This window comes from Miniopterus natalensis, chromosome 15 (assembly GCF_054644295.1).
Source record: "Miniopterus natalensis isolate mMinNat1 chromosome 15, mMinNat1.hap1, whole genome shotgun sequence".
In the NCBI taxonomy this organism is placed as follows: Eukaryota; Metazoa; Chordata; class Mammalia; order Chiroptera; family Miniopteridae; genus Miniopterus; species Miniopterus natalensis.
In genome coordinates, this window is record NC_142095.1 from 5,886,108 (window position 1) to 5,910,116 (window position 24,009).

The following is a 24,009-nucleotide window of genomic DNA, read 5'->3' on the forward strand; positions in this document are numbered from 1 at the left end:
TGGAAACAAAAACATCAGAAGACCTGCTGCAGAGTTTTCACAGGTTTAGAGGTTTCTTAGACCAGTCTTTTCCCACTTAGGCTAATGAATGACCTTCTGATACCAAGGTCACCATCTACACTGGAAACCTCACAGGGAGCTCTTGACTGTCTGGCCCTAGCTACTGCCTGACATTGCCATTGGATGCGGCGTGTTGATCCATTAAGGCTTCAGTGACTCAGGGCTCTTGAGGAGGAAATCTCTTGAGGTCACACACATAGAGAACCCGCTCAAGCTCTTTTGTGATGGGAAATTTTGTTTAAAATTAGATAAAACTCAAAACTCTTTCCTGTGGGTGGCTATAGCTAACCCTGGAGTTCTATACCACCCTATGTCATATTTCCTTAACCCTTACACCTCTTGTAAGTCGCCCTTTGACCCCTTCTCAGTTGCCCTGTTTGTATGTGCCATTGGTTTCTCTTCCACCTCATCACCATTGCTCTGGAGACAGATTCCATTCTCTGTTTCCATCCCTGGTGAGTGGGGCATTGGAAAGGAACCTGGGGTGGTTAAGATGGGTGGAACGGAGCCTTAGGGCACAGATGGGCATCCCTCCTACTGAAAGATCAACCAGCAACATACCAGGGCCGGACACTAGGAAGGAAACATACCAGAAGGTAACAAGAACAGCTACCTGGCCCTAGTACAGCAGCTTGTAGCCCCCATTTGCAATGGCATGGGCTGCACACCCTCCAGCATTTCTGGTGCTGTTCTTAAAAGACATTTGCTCTCAAAGAGGCCAAGCTGTCTCCTGCCATTAGAGGCTGGTCAGTCTCCTGATGTTGCTTTGACTCTTCCTCAAGTGGCTTATCCAGCCACAAACCTGCTCCAGGATTCCACATATTGCCCAATAGCATCACTGTTCACCCACTAGGTGAGGCTGGTTAGAACTCACCCATAAGAGAAGGCTGCTGGAGGTGTGGGAAGGTAAAGTTTTATTGCCTGTGGCTGGGAACCAAAAGTACCCCCCCTAACCTGCCCCTGGTGGTTGTGTTGCTGGGGGAAGAGGCTATTGCGGAAACTAGCATCTGGCTCCCCTCCCTGAAGGGGCCCCAGGGGGAAATGAGTGACCCCTTAACAACGCCTTCCTGCCAGGACGGGTGGGCGGTCAGCTAGATCTTCGTGGTCCCTAAACGACGCCTAGTTTGGGAGCCTGTTCTGGGCCCTTGGGGAGGGAGGCCCCAGCGCTGCCCGCACACGCACTGGGGGGAGGTGGGCACACAGGCCAAGGCTGGTGGAGCGGTGGGGTCCCCACTGGGCATCGGAGGGTGGAGGGCGGGCGTCCGGCGCGGGAGGTGGCGAGCGTCGCCAGGAGCCGGTGGCTCCGACAGGGGCGGGCCAGCCCTGCGCTGGAAGCGGGAGGAAGCCGAGACGTTGGCCCTCCCAGGTTCCTAGAGAGGCCACTGAGGCCCGGGGCTGTGACGCGCGTGCGCGACCCCTGGGCTGCGAGCCGGGCGCGGGGCTGTGGTGAGGCCGGGGGCCGACGGCGGGGCCGCGGGAGGCGGTGAGTGTGCGGGTGGGGCGGGGGCGGCGGGGCTGCTGGGCCGCGGGCGGCGGGCGGGCGGCGGGGGCACCTGCGGGGACCCGCGCGGGGCGGCGGCGGCTGCGCCCGGGCCCCGAGGCTGCGCCCGGGGCGGGTGGCCCGGGACCCCGAGCCCGCGGCGGGAGGGCGGGTCCGGGAGCGCCTCGCGCCCGGCGCCCCGAGGGAGGGTTTGGGGCGATGGTTTCCGCGCTTTCTCTCGGCCCATCACGCAAACAAAGCGCCCCCACTCCCGGCGATCAGGTGACGCGGTGAGTGACAGAAAAGTAAAAGTACCTGCAGTCGGCCAGGGCTTTCGTCGGGAGGCTTCCTGATATTTCAGGATTCACGCGTAACTGTGCAAACTCCTGCACATGTATGTTACGAAATGGGATCACACTATTGCTTGTGAAAACTGACTCTGATAAAACAATATCGTGATGAAATGTACATACATTAACCAAATAATAGATAAGCGTTTACTGTTTTAACCATTTTAAAGTGTGTAATTCAGTGTTATTAAGTTAATTCGTACTGTTGCTTATTGGAAAGTTATGCTATCTTCAAGTTGTGTAATCAGTTTTTTCAGATACTGGTTAATTTTGGTGCTCGCATTCTGATACCACAAAAACATGTTTCCAAGTGTCATTACAAGAAAACATTGTTTGCAGTTTACTTCACCTAATACACACTGCTCTTTTTCCAGTGTTTTAAGATGGAAGATTAGGTTACTCAGTTGAGATCTTTCTTTACATGTACATATATGAATAAAGCTCTGTACATACTTTCCTGTGTTCTCAGATGTTTTCTCAGTTTACCCCCAAATGTGACAATCTAGCCCTACCTGAGACTGGCAGGCGCCACTGTGCAGATGCTCATGGGCCTCTTCTCATACATCCAAACATTGTCCGAACCAACAGGATAGAGCTCCACCACCATTCACATTGCTCCCGAACACTAATTTTGGTTATTTCAGTCTCTTGCCAGTGACGTCTGATGTCCAGCAAATTCCATTGTCCACCACAGTGCTGAAAAGATTCTCTGACATCCCAGCAGCAGCACAGCTGACAGAGGCTTGGCTTGCACTCTGCTGTAGACCCTGGACAGGAGCGATGCCTCCAGGCAGGTGGTATGCTGTGCGCCCAGCTCAGGCCCAGGCTTCAAGAGAGCGAGGGCGCCTTCAGATGGTAAAGAAGGAAGAAGAGGGTGAAGGCTGCACTTCTGTGCAGGCTCCTAGGCCCCAGACGCTGAACCGTCCTGGCCAGGAGCTGTTCCGCCAGCTCTTCAGACAGCTTCGCTACCACGAATCTTCTGGGCCCCTGGAGACTCTGAACCGGCTCCGGGAGCTGTGCCGCTGGTGGCTGAGGCCCGACATTCTGTCTAAGGCCCAGATCCTGGAGCTGCTGGTGCTGGAGCAGTTCCTGAGCATCCTGCCCAGCGAGCTCCGGACCTGGGTGCAGCTGCATCACCCTGAGAGTGGTGGGAAGGCTGCGGCCCTGCTGGAAGAGCTGCGGAGAGACTTCAGTGGGACACCATTGAAGGTGAGTGTGAGCAAGTGTGCAGGGCCCAGTGACCTCTGCCTGCGGGTGAGCCAGCTTGTTTGGGGGTAGGGTTGGCCTCTGAACCCTCAGCCTTGAGGAACACAGGGGAAGCCTTCCCTTGTCATTCCCATGGCACCTGAGCATCAGCAAACTAGACCCTGTCCCAGGACCTTAGAGCAGGCAGCCCTTCCCACCTGCCCAGAGGACGATTGCTGCAGGAAGGGGGTTCGCAAGGATCCTTAACTAACAATGACACGTTTTTAGACACAGTGACTTAGTTTATATAGAGGCTGTCTCCACATCTTATCTTATTGGACCTGATGCTGACTGTAAGGTGGGGCGATGTCTCTTGCTTGTAAGGGGGACTCGTGGCCCCTCGGCACAATAAGACCTAGAAGAGCAGTCTCTGTGCACCAGTCTGCTTTTTCTCAGTAAGCCTTTGAGGATTTGTTCTGTGCAGGGATGAGACTTCATTCCACACTGAACGACCTCAGTGTTCTTGGCCACGTTGTCCCTTTCAGAGCCTCAGTTTATTGAAAAGAAAATGCAAAACTGACCTAACAATGAGCAGTTGTTCAGTATGCATTTGATGAGTGCCTACCTTGGGCTTGGCCCTGGCCTTGGTGCTGGAAGCGGAGCTGGCTGTCCCAGTGCCTGCAGCAGAGCAGCAGGTCAGTTCAAGTGCACTCTGCCTCTCCTGCCCCCACAGGCGAGCTTCTCAGTTTTAAAAATAGCATTTATCGTATTTGTGGGCTTTGTTTTTGTGTGGTTTTTTTTACATGTTTTTATTGGCGTGTGCGCTGATGGGGAATCAAACCGTGACCTCCTGGTTCATAGGTCAGGGCTCAACCACTGAGCCCCACCGGCTGGGTGCCAGGCACTTTCTTATGTGAGCTGGACTCTGGTTCTTCCTCTCCCCTGCCGTGGCCAGCAGGGGAGCCCAGAGAGGCTGAGTGGTGAGGGCCCTCCCTGGGCTTTGTTCCCCTTTCCCCTCTGCCTGTAGGCAATAGAGGGCTGGCTCACCCTTCTCTGGTCTCCGCTCTTTAGAGTTTGGCCGCATGGCCTCCTCTCTGGGTTGCTTTCTGATTCCCATGGGGATCTCTCACATTTTCTTCTTGCCAGGACACAGCACCTGCCCAGAGCCCAGATGTGTGTTGGATGGGTACAGGAGCCCTGCGAGCCGAGCAGATATGGCCCTCTGCTTCACCTCCCAGGAACGGCTCTGCTCTGGGGGACCATCTGGAGCCTCCCTGTGAAACAGGGGTGCATGACTTCCTGACTGGGCAATCCGGTACTCACCCCCTGGCACTACGACCCCAGCCTTCGCCACAGTTCCCCCACTTCCTGTGGTGTCCTCTTTCCACCATCTGTCCTCTCACCAGAATGCCTTTCCATCCTGGCCCTTAGCTCTGTGTCTTTCTACCTGTTCTGTGACCCATGTTAGCCCAGCTCCTCCTCCCTTGTACCCCCCACCCTCATTCCCTGGCCTCCAGCGCACACTGGGGAAATGAGAAATGGGTGTTTAACAACAGCCCATGCCCACTCCTGGGCCCCGGAGTGCTCTATGGGGGGGAAACAGTGGGCTGCCCCCTCTCATGGCTCTTTCTTCTGCAGATCCTCCTGCTGCACAGGTGCCTGCCCTTTCCCAGGGAGAGGGGTGCCCAGGAGATGCGGTGGCAGCCCAGCCTCAGGTGAGCCACAGGATGTTCAGTCTTTCGTGATGTCCAGGTGTTGCTGCCTGATGGAGCAGCTGCAGCTTTCCTGTGTCCTGCGTCTCTGTGTCCAGTGACCTCACACCCAGAGATTCATGTCCCAGTGACCGAAATATCCCCCTTGAGCCCAGAGCCCTTCTGCTGGGTGGTGGTCTTCTCTTTCACCCTTACCAGGTCCATCCTGTCCTTACTGAGAGCCACCCCATTCCCCTGCCTCCTCCTGAAAGCTGGGAACTGTGGGCCGGCTCTGAGGTAAGGACTGTGTTTTATAGGAGGCTCTGACTTTCAAGGATGTGGAGGTGACCTTCTCCCAGGATGAGTGGGGGTGGCTGGACCCTGCTCAGAGGAACCTCTACAGGGATGTGATGCTGGAGAACTATGGGAACCTGGCTTCTCTAGGTAAGGCATTGCTCCCCCTGCTCTGCCCACCTTTATTGCTGCCTTCTTACTGTTCATTATGGTGCATAGGAAGGGGGCTGACCTGGGTTTACATCGCAGCTGTGTACCTTTGAACCAAAGCAGAACCTTCTCTTGACACACGGGGATAAGAATGCCTGGCATGCTGGCTTATTGTAAAGATTAAGTCATGTGTGTCAAGTTCCTCTTCTCCTTAGGCCTCCCAAATATGTCAGCTGATTTAACTGATTGAGTTGTCATGTGGTGCCCACTGCCAGGGAATCCTAGTGATCCTTTTGGCAGTGACTTCTCTCAGCCTCTCCTGTATCTGCCCAGGGCTGTTAGGAATGGCTGTCTGGGCCTCCTGCCTTAGCTTCCTCCACCTGCCTCCCTGACCTTTCCCTCCTCCCTCCCCAACCCCAGGCCCAAGAGGGTAGTTGTGTGTGACTCATCTACCTTCCCACCCCATCCCCTCCCCTTCTCTTCTGCAGTGGGGCCTCTCACCAAACCTGCTCTGATCTCCTGGCTGGAGGCAAGGGAGCCGTGGGGCCTGAAGGTGGAGGCAGCTCAGCCGAAGGGGAATCCAGGTGCTGCCCCTGCAGGTGAGTTTCAGAGAACCTGCCAGATCTTGCTCTCCCAGCATCTCTTCTCTTCTCCTAAGGCCTTTCTCAGCAAGTCAGTCATGGGGAACTTACTCCACTGTTTGCCAGAAGGAAGGTCCTTATTAGTTTTGCTGAGGAATGCCAGGCCCTGGGCTTCTCCCTTCCAGACTGGCCTACCAGACATTCATTTCTGGCCCTGCCCCTTCCCCAGAAGCACTTTCAGTAACACTCTTGCCCACCGGAGGGCTTCAGTGTTCCTTCTCTGTTTTGTTCATTGATGGTCCTCAGCTCTGGGCTGCACCCCTGTTGACTCCCCAGAGCCTACCCCTTCCTGCTCTTAGGAGCCCTCATTCCACTCCTGCCCCTGTTCTCTGTGTGGCCCTTCCCCCTGTGGTCGGCTTGCTCTCCAGTCCTGTCAGCCAGCCCTCCTTGGAGTCCCAGCCCCGGCTCTGTTTGTACTGTGGTTCCTGTCCCCTCTTGCTATTGACACTCACCTCTCAGCCTTTTCTTTTTTAACTGGATGTGAGTCCTGCGAATGTCCATCTGCAATGCCCGTCTTGCTTCTCCTCCTCCCTGGCCCTCTGGTTCCTGATTCACCCTTTCCTTCTTTGCTAAAAAATTGTAGTAGTACAAAATTGTACTGAAGTTGCCAAAAAATTATAGTACTAAAATTTGTACTAAGTAATTGTAGAACTGAAAATTAAATATTCAGCTGTTCAGTTTTCTTATGATTCCAGATTACCCAGATATCACAAACATATTTCATTTATATTTGAAATTGTTGATGCCTTTCTTACTTTATATAGGCCTGTAGTATTATCTACTCACAGTCCAGTCGTCCAGGGTCTACAGGTTCCCTACACCTAGAGCTGTGCTCTCACCTTCAGTACTTCTCACACCGTGGCTTCTCAAAATCTTGTCACTGTTCTGTCATACCAGAAACTCTTCTGTTTTATACTTTTTTCTAATCAGAACCTCATAATGTAAATCTCCCTTCAACTCTCATATTTGCCCACAGTGTTTCTCATATTTGATTTTAGGTATTTGCCCTCATTCTCTCTCACCAACATCTTTGCTGAGGATCATGGAAGCATACAGTGTTATGGTGGGAAAGATCTTAAGAGTTCATCCTTTCTAAGGACACAAAGCATCAGACACAAAGCATCTTCCAGGACACAAAGCTTCTGGAAGATCAAACACGCTTTACATCTGGTTTTGCTTTTCACTTGCCCTGCTCACGTGACTGTGTTGCCTCAACATCTCTCTGTCCAGATGTCTCTCCATCCATCCTCTGCTGATCATCTTTGCCCTCTTTTTCTTTCTGTCCATGAAGGAAAACTGGAGCTATTTCTAATTTTCTGTCTTTTTCTCAATGTGTCACCTCCTTCCTTACCCATAACGTGAAGGCTTTTCAGGTAGATAGACTCCTGATGATTCTGTTTCCTCAGTAGGACAAGTAATGAGTAAAAGCTTTTTTTTCCTTCTTTTTGCATCAGGTGAGACTCAGATGGAGAATTCAGAGTTACCTCCAAGGCAGGAGATTTCCAAAGGATCAGAGTCATCTGATGGGACATCAGGAGGCCTGTATGGGGAGGTTCCTGGGGGACCAGGAGCTAGAAATGCCTGTGAAGATGCTTTAGGGAAGCTAGAAGCACAACCCTCAGAAGAGGAAGGGAGCGGACTACAAAATAATTTCCTGGAAATAACACACGAATATAAAAACAAATCCCCAAAAGATGGATGTGATGACTATAACGACCTTGGGGAACGTCAGAATATGTCCTGCAGTCCTGCAGAACATCAGATTCTGAGGGCGCAGAAATTCTTTCAATGTGATGACTGTGGTAAAGCTTTCAATCGGAGTTCACACCTTACAGGCCATCAGAGAATCCACACTGGAGAGAAACCCTATGAGTGTAATGAGTGTGGTAAAGCCTTCAGGCAGACCTCTCAGCTCATAGTTCATTTTAGAACCCACACAGGGGAGAAGCCCTATGAATGCAGCAAGTGTGGGAAGACCTATCGACACAGCTCCCATCTCATTCAACACCAGAGACTTCATAATGGGGAGAAACCATATAAATGTAATGAATGTGCAAAAGCTTTCAGTGAGAGTTACAAACTCTATGACCACCAGAGAACCCATACTGGGGAGAAACCTTATGAATGCAATGAGTGTGGTGCGGCCTTTACTCGGAATAAAAATCTTCTCCGACATCAGGTAATTCACACTGGTAAGAAACCTTACAAGTGTAATGAATGTGGGAAAGCTTTCTGTTTTAATAGAAATCTTATTGACCATCAGAGAATTCACACTGGGGAGAAGCCTTATGAGTGCAATGAGTGTGGCAAGGCCTTCTGTCAGAATAAAAGTCTTATTCGACATCAGCAACTCCACACTGAGGAAAGACCATACAAATGCAGGGAGTGTGGGAAAGCCTTCAATCAGAACTCTCAACTTGTTGACCATGAGCGAATTCACACTGGGGAAAAACCTTTTGAATGTAATGAGTGTGGTAAGGCATTCAGCTTAAGTAAATGTCTTACTCAGCATCAAAGACTTCACACAGGTGAAAAGCCCTATCAATGCACTAAGTGTGGAAAATCCTTCAGTCAAAACTCATACCTCATTATACACCAGAGAATTCACACTGGGGAGAAACCTTATGAATGTAATGAATGTGGGAAGGTCTTCAGCCATAATGCTAGCCTTATGGTACACCAAAGAACCCATACTGGGGAGAAACCCTATAAATGCAATGACTGTGGTAAAGCTTTTAGTGACAGTTCACAGCTTACTGTGCACCAGAGAGTTCATACTGGTGAGAAACCTTATGAATGTAATGAATGTGGGAAGGTCTTCAGTTACAGCTCCAGTCTAATGGTACATCAAAGAACCCATACTGGGGAGAAACCCTATAAATGCAATGATTGTGGGAAAGCCTTTAGTGACAGCTCACAGGTCACTGTGCACCAGAGAGTGCACACTGGTGAGAAACCTTATGAATGTACTGAGTGTGGGAAAACCTTCAGTCAGCGTTCAACTTTGAATCACCATCAGCAAATTCACACTAGAAAGAAGTACTCAGGTCTGGCTCAGTTAGTTTCATAAGGCGTAAGTTTCCAATACAGCAAGGGACGTTGAATTAGGCTTTCTTTACAAAAAGGATGTTTACCCTAATCCTTTCTTGAATTACTAATCAAAGAACCTAAGGAATGTCTGCCTGGTCGTGAAGGTGGAGAGTAGGAGGAACAGTGCAGTCCTTTACTATTAGGGAAGCATGGACTCCACATTTTTTATAATAGTAGGGTTTTTTTTCTTATTTTCTGCTTAAAAATCTATGTCATTTCTTTGTTATGCATCCTATAATCAGAGTGTGTTCTCCTTAGCTACAAAGATTGTATCTTCTTCATTCTATTCCACCTCCCTCATTTCTCAATTTATATAAAGTGATTCTCCAAGACTGATTCACTCTTTTTTATTTGAGCCAAAGCAACATGATGGAAGCAAGATCTCAAATGCTCTCCTTTTTTCCCCTCTTTGCTCTGGCCCTTTTAAAACTTTCCTTTTAATCCAGACCCTCATCACTTGTTCACCACCTAGAAACCCTTTTCTTCTTCCTGTTTGCTAGTCTCCATACCTCAGAACCTTTAAGATCTAGCCCATTTTGGAAAGACTTTCTTTCACAAATGCTTCTTAATTCCTCCTAAACTATTGATTTGGCCTCAATGCTTTGAGCTCACCTGTGTTACAATTTGCAATTGTGGAATTGCCTTGTCATCTGTTCTCCTTAATGTATGTGTGCATACTTCCATACCAAGGTAATGTAGGCTTTTTTTTTTTTAATATATCTTTATTGATTTTAGAGAGAGGAAGGGAGAGGGAGAGAGATTGAAACATCAGTGATGAGATAGTCATTGATCAGGTGCCTCCTGCATGCCCCCCATTGGGGATTGAGCCCACAACCCAGGCATGTGCCCTGACCGGGAATCGAACTGTGATCTCCTGGATCATAGGTCAATGCTCAGCCTCTGAGCTACACCTGGCCGGGCAATGTAGGCTCTTTGTAGTTGGGTATGGTATCTATTTCTTTTAGCATATAGATAATAATTTTCATATACTCATTGTTAGTAATTTTTAAACCTTAACTCTTCAGTTGAACCATTCTTAAACTGGGCATGAACTTTCCTCCCACCACTGGATCAAAAATTTTAAACATGGTATCATAGGATATTATAATACAAAAATCCTCATTCTTATATTCTACAAGTACCCCTGGGATTCTTTTTTTTTTTTTTTTTTAATTTTATAAAAGTTGATTTGAGCCAGTATTTTGAGGACATTCGTGGAAACCCTTGGAGTCTTATTACTATTCTCTCAGCCTCAAAGAGCTAATGGACCCTGGCTGGTGTAGCTCAGTGCTTAGAGCATCAGCACTCACACTGAAGGGTCTCCGTTTCAACTCCTGGTCAAGGGCATATACTAGGGTTGCAGGTTTGATCACCTGCCCTGGTCCGGGCACGTGCGGAAAGCAACCAGTCAACGTGTCTCTCTCACATCAATCTTTCTCTGTTTCCCTCTCTCCCTCTATTCCACTCTGTCTGAAAGTTAATGGGAAAAGTACCCTTGGGTGAGGAGTAACAACAACATAAAAGCTAATGGATTTGTGTTTGTGTGTGCCAGCTTGCATGTGTGTATCTAGGTTTTCCAGGCCGCAGTCATGTCCCACTGATAAGTACTTTTTCCTGCACACTGACTCCACCCAGTTCTGAACTAGCTGGCTCCACCCTGACGCCTAAGTTAACAAGTTAAGAACTGTCTCAAAATTTATGGCAAAGAAGACCCGACTTTTCTGGCTGTGGCAAAGATGATTGAAAAATCCCAATTAAAAACATTCTGGGAAGACTCATTCACAGTGATACAGTTTGTTGCTAAATAATAGAGGTGAAGTGATCTGATTTCCTTACCCACTAGTTCTGTCTACTGCAAGGGCCATCTAATTTCCAGCTGAGAAGTGTTCCCTAAGTTGTCATTTTCTTCTGGACCATCTTTCACCTCCAAGGGCATACGAAACAGGAAATCTTTTCAGAGGACAACCTTGAACCATGTTTTTCTTCCTTGCTGTAGGGTTCCAGTATTAGGGGGCCTTTACATGGAGAGAAAGTACCCCCTCCCACCGCCGGTTGTGGTGTTGCTGGGGGAAGAGGCTATTGCGGAAACTAGCATCTGGCTCCCCTCCCTGAAGGGGCCCCAGGGGGAAATGAGTGACCCCTTAACAACGCCTTCCTGCCAGGACGGGTGGGCGGTCAGCTAGATCTTCGTGGTCCCTAAACGACGCCTAGTTTGGGAGCCTGTTCTGGGCCCTTGGGGAGGGAGGCCCCAGCGCTGCCCGCACACGCACTGGGGGGAGGTGGGCACACAGGCCAAGGCTGGTGGAGCGGTGGGGTCCCCACTGGGCATCGGAGGGTGGAGGGCGGGCGTCCGGCGCGGGAGGTGGCGAGCGTCGCCAGGAGCCGGTGGCTCCGACAGGGGCGGGCCAGCCCTGCGCTGGAAGCGGGAGGAAGCCGAGACGTTGGCCCTCCCAGGTTCCTAGAGAGGCCACCGAGGCCCGGGGCTGTGACGCGCGTGCGCGACCCCTGGGCTGCGAGCCGGGCGCGGGGCTGTGGTGAGGCCGGGGGCCGACGGCGGGGCCGCGGGAGGCGGTGAGTGTGCGGGTGGGGCGGGGGCTGCTGGGCCGCGGGCGGCGGGCGGGCGGCGGGGGCACCTGCGGGGACCCGCGCGGGGCGGCGGCGGCTGCGCCCGGGCCCCGAGGCTGCGCCCGGGCCGGGTGGCCCGGGACCCAGAGCCCGCGGCGGGAGGGCGGGTCCGGGAGCGCCTCGCGCCCGGCGCCCCGAGGGAGTGTTTGGGGCGATGGTTTCCGCGCTTTCTCTCGGCCCATCACGCAAACAGAGCGCCCCCGTTCCCAGCGATCAGGTGACGCGGTGAGTGACAGAAAAGTAAAAGTACCTGCAGTCGGCCAGGGCTTTCGTCGGGAGGCTTCCTGATATTTCAGGATTCACGCGTAACTGTGCAAACTCCTGCACGTGTATGTTACGAAATGGGATCACACTATTGCTGGTAAAAACTGACTCTGATAAAACAATATCGTGATGAAATGTACATACATTAACCAAATAATAGATAAGCGTTTACTGTTTTAACCATTTTAAAGTGTGTAATTCAGTGTTATTAAGTTAATTCGTACTGTTGCTTATTGGAAAATTATACTGGTTTCCATTTGTGAAATGCGTTTGTTCAGATACTGGTTAATTTTGGTGCTGGCATTATGATACCAGTGAAACATGCTTCCAAGTATCATTACAAGAAAACATTTTGTTTGCTGTTTATTTCCCATAATACACAGTGCATGAGGCTGTAAATGCTCAACAAGTGACATCTATGGAGAAAAATAGAAAAATCTTGTTCGTCAGGGTGATAGTTTCAGCATGAAGGAGTAGTATGTAAAATGCAGTTTGTTAAACATGAGGCGCATCTCTAACCTAAGGCCACCGTTCTGTCCGCTGACTTGCACTGGCCCAGGAAATCAGGTCTCCGTCCTGGTGAATGTGGTGGCCAAGAAAGACCATCCTGTGTCAGACTGTGGTTCAAAAGTGAAGACTCATTAATATTAGTCGGTTACTTTACGAGGAAATATCGGGGAGTGTTTTTAGCCATTTTTTGATTGATTTCAGGCAATTTCCGTCTGTTAATGCATGCTTGTTTTTCTGCGCATTCAGGGTCTGACCAAAGAAGCTGCTTTTACATGTTATGTTAATGCTGAAGATATCAAATTTTGGTTAAAAATGTAATCCTTACCCGAGCCAGGGAGAGCTTGTTTCTTAATTGAGATTTTTGTAAGTATATTTTAACACTTTAAATATGTACTGGAAGGGGAATCTTTCTTTCGTGGCCATTACTGAGAAACTTGTTTGCTTACTGTCCATGCATAGAGTAACCCTATCTACCCTCACACAGGTAGGAAAAACATGAGAATAAGAGACTACTTCATGAGGATTTTTAAAGGGAAACAAAATGACATTGCATATGAGTCGAAGGAGCAAAATGACATAAAGAAGATGTCCTGCAGAATGGCCAGACAATTGCTTGGGATTTTCCCTGTTCTTTTCAAAGTGTGTGTTTTCATTGTGGGAACGAGAGTGGGTTAAGGTATGACTTGCTGAGAAGAGGCCCGATCCAGCTCAGGTTGCTTCCTACACCCTGGCGGCTCCCATCTGTGGTAGAATCTTAACAAGTTGATGAATGAAGCTTTTCTTCTGTCCTCAAAAGCTAGTTGGGACATGAGTCACCCTGTGGCATTAGGATACCTGAGTTTAATTGCACAGGTTCAGTTCACTGGCCCCCATCTCTTTCCTATGCCCTGGGTCTTTAATGCAGAGTTTGAAAGACCCCCTCCTGGGCCTTTTCTCTTTAGCTTTATCCAAGTTCATGGTTTCAGCAACTGGGCTCCCCTGTCCTTGAAGCCCTGGGCCCTTTGCCATGTTATCAGGCACCACCTTCACTCTTCTGCTTGTCAGTTTTCCCACCGGCTGTTTACAAATACTTCACTATGTGGTTGGACATTTCTGCACAGCTCCTTTAGAACAGGCCAGCTTGGAGGCTTATTTTTGTTGGCAATTTCACTGTGAGTCTCAATTTCCCAAGACAGGTCATTGCCATGTATATTTCCTGCAGGTTGTATGTCTTCCAGATATTTGTCTGGCCTCAAGTTCATTGTCTTTAGCCTTACTTCACCTTCAGCATCAGTGTAGATCTTTTCATTCGTTAGTTTTCTTGTTTTCTCCAGTCTGTTGTGCAGGTTTAGCTGGGAAAGTCACACTCCTCTCTGTGACTTCCAGCTTCCTTCTGAGCAGTGTTCCTGTTTCCTGTTCATACTGTTGGAACTCACCAAGGCTGGAGCCTGCCCCTCTGGCTCCTGAAGCACTGTTCTGTCTTCTGCCTTCCTTGGTTATGGTGTGTCTTCAGGTCTCCTTTTATAAGTCTTCAGTTACTTATTATTTCTCCCATTTTCCTTTGCTTATGTTTTCTCTGAATAATTCTTCTTACTCTGCCCCCCTGCCCCTTCCTTTTTCAGAGCAAGACTTCATTTCTCTGCTGAGACTTTAGCAGCCTCCTCAGCACGCATGGCCCTTTAAGGTATTTCTTTACCTGACTCCTGCCTTGGAGCAGGGGTGGAGTTTCTTCTTGGAGCTGGATGATGACATGCTTTCTGGGTGAGCCCTCTTCCTGTCTCAGGCACAGTCATTTCTTTCTTATGGGTCCTAGCAGCACTTGCTGAGTCCAGGAGAAGGTGAACAGGTCTTCTTTTGTAATGAATGTAGGATAGGGTGGCTTTTGTTTTAGTATCATGGGTGAAGGTAGTGGTTTCTTTAAATTTGCTAGCAGTGGTGAGGGATGGAGGGTGCCATAGTTCCAGGGGAGACGACCATCATCTGAGACTTGGTGCACTTTGTTCCAGGTGCCCAGGCCTGCTGTCCATATAACTTTCATACATGGTTTGAGGTAGGGGTCCTACTTCATTGTTTGTTGTGTGGACAACCAGTTGTTTCAGTGCCATTTGTTGAAAAGTCTATACTTTCCCCTTTCAGTGTTCTTGAGGCCATCATCAAGAATAAATTCACTATAGATGTATGGATTTATTTGGGGGCCTTGGTTCTATTTCATTGATCTATATGTCTGTTCTTATGTGAGCACCACACTGTCTTGATGACTATGGCTTGTAAAATAAGTTTTGAAATTGGAAATTGGGAGTCTTACAACTTATTTTATTTCTCAAGATTCTTTTAGCTGTGCTGGAACTCATGAGTTTCTATATTGACTTTATTAGCAGCTTTTCTGTTTCTACAAGGAAGTCAGCTGGGATTCTGATAGAGATTGTGTGGAACCTGAAGATCAATTTGGGGAACATCTATTGGAGGTGGGTTTAAAGAAAGGAGATAGATAGGGAATTAGAGATTTGACAAACATCCAGAATTACAGAATGTGGGATGATAGGACAAGAAAATGGTAAGAACATGCATTTTTGAAACAGAATTTATGGTCATGTGGATTACCAGGTGAAATGCCCAATAGGCAAGTGGAAGCTTGTGATGGGTAGAGAAGAGAAATAGGACCTGTGAGACCAGCATTAGAGCAGTGAGAGTCAGTGAGATCTCTGACAGGGAGAACAGGAAGCTCTGAGGCCTGAGTGCCTACAGTGTCCAATGAGAGAGCAGGGGAAGGAGGAGAAACCAGGGAATGGCGGTGGGGGGCAGAGATCTGAGGGGGAAATCAGGTGAGGCTGGTGCTAGGGAAGCCGTGTGGAGAGGAAGTGGTCAGAAGTATAACTTCCTTATGAGAGGTGGAAGAGAGGGAGGGCTCAGAGACCAGTTTTCAGTTTCACCAGGGACCTTGTCCTGCGCCCTCCATGTAAAATTCACAGCACACTTAAGATAATGCCTGTGTGGATGAGGGATCAGAAACTGTGAGTGTGGAGCTGCCTGCTTTTTCTTCAACCCACTCAATGGGATACAGACCTTATTGAAGCCAAGGACAGGGCTTCTCCACTCATAGATTTCTTCCTTCCCTCAGCTCAACGTGTTTCCCCAGTGCCTGCCCCTCCCCAAGTGGGGAACACAGGAGACCAAGCAGCAGCATCTGTGCTTCAGATGGCTAGGCCCCAGGTGAGCTCATCTCCCGGGTGCTGGCCCATTCTGAGAATGCTCTTGTGGCTTCCACTGGAGCTGGTCCCTCCTACTGAGTTCGTGGACTCTCTCTTGCCCTGGACTTGTCCTTTTAAACATGTTGTCCCAGTTCTCCCTCCTGCACCCCTTTGCCCACCAGGGCTCTTACCCTGTGCTCTTGGTATCCCTGATGACTCTGCCCTTGGGGGTGGGAATGTCTCTGAGCAATAGAAGCTTGTCATTGCAGGGGTCTGCAGCATACAAGTGCCTGTCTGTGGACTATGCTGAGAAGAAGCGGGAAGGTCCAGCACTGAGTCAGAGAGCCCTGTACCACAGCATCGTGCCAGAAACTGACCCCAGCATAGCCTCACTGGGTAATGATTCTGTGCCCCAGTAACTTAGCATCTGCATCCTTCATGTTTTCTTCGCTATGTTCTTTTTCTTTTTAAGCCTTTTATTATGAAAAAATTGTAATATAGACAGAGCAGAACAGTATAATGAACCTCTCTGTGCCCATCACCCAGCATTAACAGTTATCAACATTCTCTTGACTTCATAATGGATTGAGCTAGGGTGGTTTAATTAGAGTTTGTAAGGAATAGAGAGCCACTCAAGTTATTGTAAGTGATGAGCTGTACTATTTACAATAAGGCTAAAGGAATGGAAACCTTGTACAAACTGATCAGCTAGACTGACTTTGCGAAGAAGGGGCTCATTGAGACTGGAGGATCCTGGGAGCCTGAGTAACAAAAAGAAAGACATTTTTATGCTAGTGTTGTACTAGGAATGTAACTTAGCTGCTGCCTGCATATCTGTTTTCTCTTCCCGCTGATTGTGATCCATCATGGGATGAGCTGGGTTCATTGGCACAAAGCATAGTTGGCTCAGCTTCCCTATGAGCAAAAACTGGGGCTTGACAGTTTTTTGGAAGGGGATGTTGTGGGTTAGATTCTTTGATTGACAAGGCTAGGACAGTAGTCAACTCTGGAGAGGTGGCCTTGGGAATCACTTCTATCTCAGTTAAGGGACCAGATATCTTTAACTTTCCATATGGTAAAGTGGCATGAAGGTGGTGGCCCTAAGATGAAATGAACCCAATTTTTTTTGGTTTTAATGACTATGATGTTCTCCTTTCTACATTTTTGTACTAAAAAATTCTAGAATTCAGAAGCAAATATTTACCTGTTCAGTTTCCTTATGATTCCATTTTATCAAGATATCACAGACATATTTTCATTTATATTTCAAATTATTGATGCCTTTCTTAATTTTTATAGGGGTGCAGTCCTAGCTCTTACTAGTCCTGTGCTCCATGCTCTATAGGATCCCCACTCCTAGAGTTTTGCTCCCAAATTAGGTACTTTGCCCAGCATTTCTGAACCCATGGCTTCTCAAAATCTTGTCACTGTTCTGTCATACCAGAATTGCTTATATTTGCCCTGGTCTGTGTGGCTCAGTGGTTAGAGCATTGGCTGTCAGACCAAAGGGTTGCAGGTTCAATTCCAAGTCATGGGCTCTTACCTGGGTTGCTGGTTCAATCCCTGGCCGTGGACGGAGCTAGTGTTGGAGGCAACCAATAGATGTGCCCTTCTCACATTGATGTTTCTCCCTCTCTCTCTCTTTTTATGTCCCCCCTTTCTCCCATTCTCTCTCTAAAAAAATAGAATTGCTTCTTTTTTATACTTTTTCCTAATCACGCCCTCATAATGTATATCTCCGATCAACTCTCATGTTTGCCCACACTGTTTCTCATATTGATTTGAGGTATTTGCCCTCACTCCGTCCCCCAAACATCTTTGCTGAGAATCATGGAAGCATACAATGTCATGGTGGGAAAGATCTTAAGAACTGATCCTTTACTAAGGACACAAGGCATCAGAGCGACTACTGGAAGATCACCCATGCTTTACATCTGGTCTCTTGCTTTGTACTTTCCCTGCTCACTTGACTGTGCTGACTCAGCATCTCTCTGTCCTGATGGCTCCTCATCCATCACTGTCCTGATGCCTTCTCTTTGTCTTTCTGTCCATAAAGAACAACTTGAGCTATTTCTGATTTTCTATCTTGTTCTCAATGTGTCACCTCCTTCCTTACCCATAACGTGAAGGCTTTTCAGGTAGATAGACTCCTGATGATTCTGTTTCCTCAGTAGGACAAGAAATGAGTAAAAGCTTTTTTCTTCCTTCTTTTTACATCAGGTGAGACTCAGATGGAGAATTCAGAGTTACCTCCAAGGCAGGAGATTTCCAAAGGATCAGAGTCATCTGATGGGACATCAGGAGGCCTATATGGGGAGGTTCCTGGGGGACCAGGAGATGGAAATGCCTGTGAAGATGCTTTAGGGAAGCTAGAAGCACAACCCTCAGAGGAGGAAGGGAGCAGACTGCAAAGTGATTTCCTGGAAATAACACATGAATATAAAAACAAATCCCCAAAAGATGGATGTGATGACTATAAGGACCTTGGGGAACATCAGAATATGTCCTGCAGTCCTGCAGAACATCAGATTGTGAGGGCACAGAAATTCTTTCAATGTGATGATTGTGGTAAAGCTTTCAACTGGAGTTCACACCTCATTGGCCATCAGAGAATCCACACTGGAGAGAAACCCTATGAGTGTAATGAGTGTGGTAAAGCCTTCAGGCAGACCTCTCAGCTCATGGTTCATCTCAGAACCCACACAGGGGAAAAGCCCTATGAATGCAGCAAGTGTGGGAAGGCCTATCGACACAGCTCCCATCTCATTCAACACCAGAGACTTCATAATGGGGAGAAACCATATAAATGTAATGATTGTGCAAAAGCTTTCAGTGAGAGTTACAAACTCTATGACCACCAGAGAACCCATACTGGGGAGAAACCTTATGAATGCAATGAGTGTGGAGCGGCCTTTACTCGGAATAAAAATCTTCTCCGACATCAGGTAATTCATACTGGTAAGAAACCCTACAAGTGTAATGAATGTGGGAAAGCTTTCTGTTCTAATAGAAATCTTATTGACCATCAGAGAATTCACACTGGGGAGAAGCCTTATGAGTGTAGTGAGTGTGGCAAATCCTTCAGTCGGAATAAAAGTCTTATTCGACATCAGCAACTCCACACTGAGGAAAAACCATACAAATGCAGGGAGTGTGGAAAAGCCTTCAGTCAGAACTCTCAACTTGTTGACCATGAGCGAATTCACACTGGGGAAAAACCTTTTGAATGTAATGAGTGTGGTAAGGCATTCAGCCTGAGTAAATGTCTTATTAGACATCAGAGACTTCACACAGGTGAAAAGCCCTATCAGTGCACTGAGTGTGGAAAATCCTTTAATCAAAACTCATACCTCATTATACACCAGAGAATTCACACTGGGGAGAAACCTTATGAATGTAATGAATGTGGGAAAGCCTTCAGTCATAATTCTAGCCTTATGGTACACCAAAGAACCCATACTGGGGAGAAACCCTATAAATGCAATGACTGTGGGAAAGCCTTTAGTGACAGCTCACAGCTTACTGTGCACCAGAGAGTTCACACTGGGGAGAAACCCTATGAATGTATTGAGTGTGGGAAAGCCTTCAGTCAGCGTTCCACTTTTAATCATCACCAGCGAACTCACACTATGAAGAAGCTCTCAGGTCTGGCTCAATCAGTTTCATAAGGTGTAAGTTTCCAAGACAGAGGGCAAGGAACATGGAATTATGCTTTCTTTATAATAAGGACGTTTGCTCTGATTCTTTCTTGGGACCACTAATCAAAATGGGCCATTCCCTACATGCTCTCTCTTAGCTCCTGAAGGCAGAGATTGGGAGGAATTGTGCATTCCTTTCCCACTATTGGGGAAGTATAGATGCACATTTTCTGTACTCGTAGGGTTTTTTTTCTCATTCTCATTTTCTGTCTAAACATCTATGTTTATTTCTTTGTCATGTGTCCTGTAATCAGAGTGTGTGCTTCTCAGGGACAGAGGTGATGTATATCTTCCTTATCCTATTCCACATCCTTCATTTCGCTGTTTGCATAAAGTAATTCTCCAAGACTGATTTGCTCTTCCTCCCTCTCTCTTTTTAAAAAATTTTTATGAGTTTTATTTGAGCCAATCTGACAACATGATGGAAGCGGTATCTCCAATGTTCTCCTCTTTTTCTCTTTAGTATGGCTCTTTTAAAATTCATCACTTGTTAAATAGATAATGTTTAATAACTCCAATTGAACCATTTTTTAAAATATGTTTTTTATTGATTTTTAGAACAAGAGGGAGAGGGAGAGAGAGAAACATTAATGTGACAGAGGGGGGATCAAACCCGCAACCTAGGGATGTGCTCCGATTGGGAATCAAACTTGTTTGGTGCACAGGGCTGACAGGCAACCAATTGAGCCAAACCAGCCAAGGTGAACCATTCATAAAGTTGCCATAAACTTTCCCCCCACCACTGGGCCAAAATTTTAAAAGTTGAATGTCATAGGATATCATGCACAAAAAGCCTCATTCATTTATTCTACACATACCCCTGGGATTTTTTTATTTTTTTTTTTAATTTTGTAAAAGTTTGAGCCAATATTTTTAGGACTGCCTGGAACCCCTTGGAGTCTTGCTACTGTTATCTCAGCCTCAGAGGACTAATGGATTTGAGTTGAATGTGCCCGTGTGTGTGTGTGTGTATCTAAGTTTTGGATTTGGCAATCATGTCCTACTGATAATGTAATTTTCACTGCACACTGACTCCAGTTCTGAACTAGCTGACTCCACCCTGATACCTAAGTAAACAAGAACTGTCTCAAAATTTACTGTTTTAAAAGTCCAATCTAAGATTCCTTATGAAAAGTTGCAGCAAAGCATGCTTTTAAAAAGCCTATATGGGCAATCACTATTCTTGTTGCACCTATTTAAATAAGGCAAGTATTACAAGAATAGACATATTTTGCTAACAAATTACTCTTAGTGTAATTATCTTTGCTAAACATTGGAGTAAATGTAAAGAGAATAATTTTATTTCAGTAAGAAACTAGAACATACCCTTGGGAATATCAGAATGTAGTCCAAATTGTGGTGTTGGAGGTTTTGTTATCTACCTGTAAGCTCGACTGGATCCTGAATTTTATAGGGTACTTAATCTGGCTAAAACTCTTCAAATTTATCTTTTCAACTTTCTCCTACTCTTCTGAACTGGAATCATTAAGAAGAAAGATTGCTCAGCTGGCTCAGCGGTGAAGCATCAGTCTAGGATCCAGGAGATCACAGTTCGATTCCCGTTCAGGGCACATGCACGGGTTGCGAGCTCTATCCCCAGTCGGGGCGTGCAGGAGGCAGCCAGTCAATGACTCTCTCATCGATGTTTCTGTCTCTCTCTCTCCCTCTCCCTTCCTCTCTCTGAAATCAATAAAGATATTTTTTTTTTTTAAAAAAAGATTGCCCATGAACCTCATTGAAAGCGACCATACTGGATCTCCCTCACTACTTAGAAAACAGCCAAACTTCAGGGCCTTGAACCTTAGGTTTACATCTTCTGATTAAAAAGGGCTGCTGCAGCCTCTTGGACCTGCACACCATCTGGGGATATAAAATTAAAACAGATGAGGGAGGTTCCTCCCCAGAAGCAGAGGACATCTTGAAGTGGACAGCTCTTCCAAGATCACTAACCAAGATCTTCATCTCCAGTATGAAATCTTTTATCATTTTGTCTTTTTGTTACTTGCCTTTTCTCCCTGTTAGTGCATGGGAAACAGTACTCCTTACCTCTGACGCCTATTGCTGAATCTTCTGCCAAGGCCATAGCTGCACAACAGAAGTCCCGAGGCTTTCTTGCTAAGGTGATTTTAGATAATTGCTTTAAATTGCTCATTGGCTGAACAAGGAGTAGTCTGTGCCATAGCAAGTATCTCCTGCTGTATTTGGATCCACCTCTCTGGTACTATGTAACAAATAAAAGAGATTAACAAGCCAGTTAGCTAAAACAGGTTGATGCCTCTTCAGGTACATTCTTTATTTGATTCACACTGGTTTGACCCATGGGGACCTTGGCTAAGGAGGTGCATACTTCAGTCTCTTGGTATGAAGTGCGGATGGGGAGGGTAATACCTCCTCGTAGCCATCACTAGTCTCCCTGGTGTGCTGTGTCCTCTTAAGGGTCTTAAATACATGTTTGCAGACATCAGCACTATATCAAGTGGTCTCACTGTGCGTGGAGAAAGAGAAACAAAATGACCCATGAAATGAATGGTAGAAACAAGTCTTCCACAAATCTGGTAAAACACATTTCATGAGTTTCACAGTGGGACAAGAATAGCTTAAACGAGATGGTGACTAAGAGTGATACTAATACCAAATTTTTGGTCACTCTCCCATGTATGAGAAGATGACAAAAAGGGGAGACTTGTTAAAGGGGCCATTAGACTGATGTGATGCTAATACTTTGGTGGTTTACCTAAGTAAACCGAAGGCTAAGCTGAAGTCAATTCCTGTGAATGCCTCAAGGTCAAGGAAAACAGCCTGTCACAACGGCCACCTGGGCTTTTCCAGATGATCCAACCTGCGTAAGCTGTAGCCAATCAGAAGTGTGCTGTGCTTCCTCATCTCTAAAAAACCTTGTCCCTAGCACCTGTCGGCGGAGCGCTCTTAACCGAGTCCAGTTTGGCACCGCCTGGCTTGATGTTTGGTCAAATAAAGTCTTAAAAAATTAAATGTGCCTCAGTTGATCTTTTAACAGTACATAGTGTTGGTGACGTTAAGTGGACATGGAGGCCCTCATATACTACTAGTGGAAATATACTTAGTATTTTAGTAAGAAACCTAGTGTCAGTTGGAGAATGGCATGAACACTCAGTTTGGACATGTAAAGATAAAAAAATTAGAATTGCTTCCTTCAGTCCAGGATCTCTGAAGTCAGCAAAGGACATAGGATCTATAAAAATATGACGGGTACAGGATGGATGTAGGAAGTGTCACATGGTCTCATGTTCTCTGGGACTCCAGTAAACAGCAACTAAATGACCTTACTGCTATTCTCTTATTTTCTAAAATTGGTGTCCTCAGAACTGAGGCTCACACCAGGAGGATTGGAACCGAGCATCAGGGAACTGCCTTGGCTGACCATGCACAGACAGCAGCAGCAGAAGCTGCGAGGTGGTGGCTTATGTGAATGAAGTCCTTCCTGCTTTTGGAAAAATCACCCCTTGTTGCCAGACTTTGCTTTTTGTCATCCTGAGGTCCTTCGGACATGGCAACAGTCATCTGAATCAAGGAATCGCAGTGGGCAAACAGTAGTTGTAAATTTAGTCAGGGCTATGGGAGGCCCGAGACGGGTGCTTGGTTCTCCCAAGCTGCCTGGCAAACCCCATCTTCTGGTTTTCCCATTTATTAACCCACAATGGTGCAGCCAAGATGACTCAATAAATAAATAAATATACGTGTGGAGACTTCTATAAATAATGTTGTGAAAACAGATTTCCACCTGTTATGTTCATACTCGTGGAAAAATTATTTTTGATTCCAGAGGCCTCAGCTCCTCCCAGTGAACCATTTGAGTACCTGCAACTGGACTTCATTCAACTGCCACCTAGAATGGGTCACCAATATGTTGTGTTTTTTCTAGATCTGTTGCAGCCTTCTCTTGCTGCAAGGCTGGCACCTTCACAGTGGCAAAGAAACTTGGAAAATGTGTTTCCCACTTGGGGTATACCCTCCACAATATCAAGTGACTGAAGCAGCCACTTCACGGAGAAAATAATATGAGCTTTAACTAAAACCTTGCAAACTTATTGGAATTACACTGCTTCTTATCACCCTCAATCATCAGGCAAGGTTGAAAGAACAAGGGGAATTCTTAAACTCCATCTCTAAAGTCAGTGAAACAACTGGACTTCCTTGGCCTAAAGTATTGCCTCTGGCCTTTCTCACTGTTAGACATTTAAATCTTTAAATTTGTGATTCAGAAATTGGGCAACATCCGGCCTAGCAGATAGACAGGAGCTCCAAAACACTGTACAAGGCAAGGGATTTTGTAGACAGAAGGGGGCAAAACCAAGGAATTTATACTAGCCAAAAAGGTGGATTGGTTATTGCAAGCTTACCTTCCTATATCAGATGAATGGCAGGCTGATTACCTAATGCTGACCAGGGAATTCCTGATTGATTTAAGATTTCATTTTGGGGAGACCCAGAGCTGTAACTAAATTAAGTGTCAATGCCCGGCCGGGCATGGCTCAGTGGTTGAGTGTCGACCTAGGATCCAGGCAATCGGGGTTCGATTCCTGGTCAGGGCACATGCCCGGGTTGTGGGCTCGATCAATGACTCATCATTGATGTTCCTATCTTTCTCTCTCCCTCTCCTTTCCTCTCTCTGAAAATCAATAAAGATATATTTAAAAAATAAAAATAAATAAATAAATAAATTAAATGTCAATTTGGTGACATGGGGCTTAGCATAAGCAACTCCATTTGGTGCCTATTGTCCTGTCTTTAAGAAGTCCTTCAAGAACTTCTGTTCTGGCCACCA

General features: G+C 46.9%; 2 protein-coding genes across 4 annotated transcripts; both read left to right on the forward strand.

Annotated features, from left to right (window-relative positions):
• Positions 1–1,506: 1,506 nt before the first annotated feature.
• Positions 1,507–10,719, forward strand: LOC107524272 (zinc finger protein 445-like). Of its 2 annotated transcripts, none has more exons than XM_087824825.1 (7): positions 1,507–1,543; positions 2,535–3,099; positions 4,222–4,390; positions 4,714–4,790; positions 5,084–5,210; positions 5,699–5,809; positions 7,306–10,719. In XM_087824825.1, the coding sequence occupies exons 2-7, from the start codon at positions 2,671–2,673 to the stop codon at positions 8,919–8,921; spliced, it is 2,529 nt and encodes an 842-aa protein (XP_087680951.1). In that variant the 5' UTR covers positions 1,507–1,543; positions 2,535–2,670; the 3' UTR covers positions 8,922–10,719. The 2 variants fall into 2 exon arrangements, with proteins under 2 accessions (XP_087680951.1, XP_087680950.1); XM_087824824.1 differs by lacking the exon at positions 1,507–1,543 and adding an exon at positions 1,737–1,830.
• Positions 10,720–11,718: 999 nt separating this feature from the next.
• LOC148091401 (uncharacterized) lies at positions 11,719–21,313 on the forward strand. Of its 2 annotated transcripts, XM_087824836.1 has the most exons (4): positions 11,719–14,784; positions 15,438–15,529; positions 15,777–15,903; positions 17,728–21,313. In XM_087824836.1, exons 2-4 carry the CDS (start codon positions 15,515–15,517, stop codon positions 19,173–19,175), a joined length of 1,590 nt encoding a protein of 529 aa, XP_087680962.1. In that variant the 5' UTR covers positions 11,719–14,784; positions 15,438–15,514; the 3' UTR covers positions 19,176–21,313. The 2 variants fall into 2 exon arrangements, with proteins under 2 accessions (XP_087680962.1, XP_087680961.1); XM_087824835.1 differs by having other exon boundaries at positions 15,438–15,903.
• The last annotated feature ends 2,696 nt before the right edge of the window (positions 21,314–24,009 follow it).

Bases quoted from the DNA above. Each gene is read 5' to 3' on its own strand.
- LOC148091401 (XM_087824835.1), top strand. From the start codon at position 15,648: ATGTTGTCCCAGTTCTCCCTCCTGCACCCCTTTGCCCACCAGGGCTCT. The intron at 15,904-17,727 runs GTAATGATTCTG...TTTTTACATCAG, and splicing joins CCCCAGCATAGCCTCACTGG to GTGAGACTCAGATGGAGAAT.
- LOC107524272 (XM_087824824.1), top strand. From the start codon at position 1,760: ATGGTTTCCGCGCTTTCTCTCGGCCCATCACGCAAACAAAGCGCCCCC. The intron at 4,791-5,083 runs GTGAGCCACAGG...TGTGTTTTATAG, and splicing joins CGGTGGCAGCCCAGCCTCAG to GAGGCTCTGACTTTCAAGGA. The intron at 5,810-7,305 runs GTGAGTTTCAGA...TTTTTGCATCAG, and splicing joins TCCAGGTGCTGCCCCTGCAG to GTGAGACTCAGATGGAGAAT.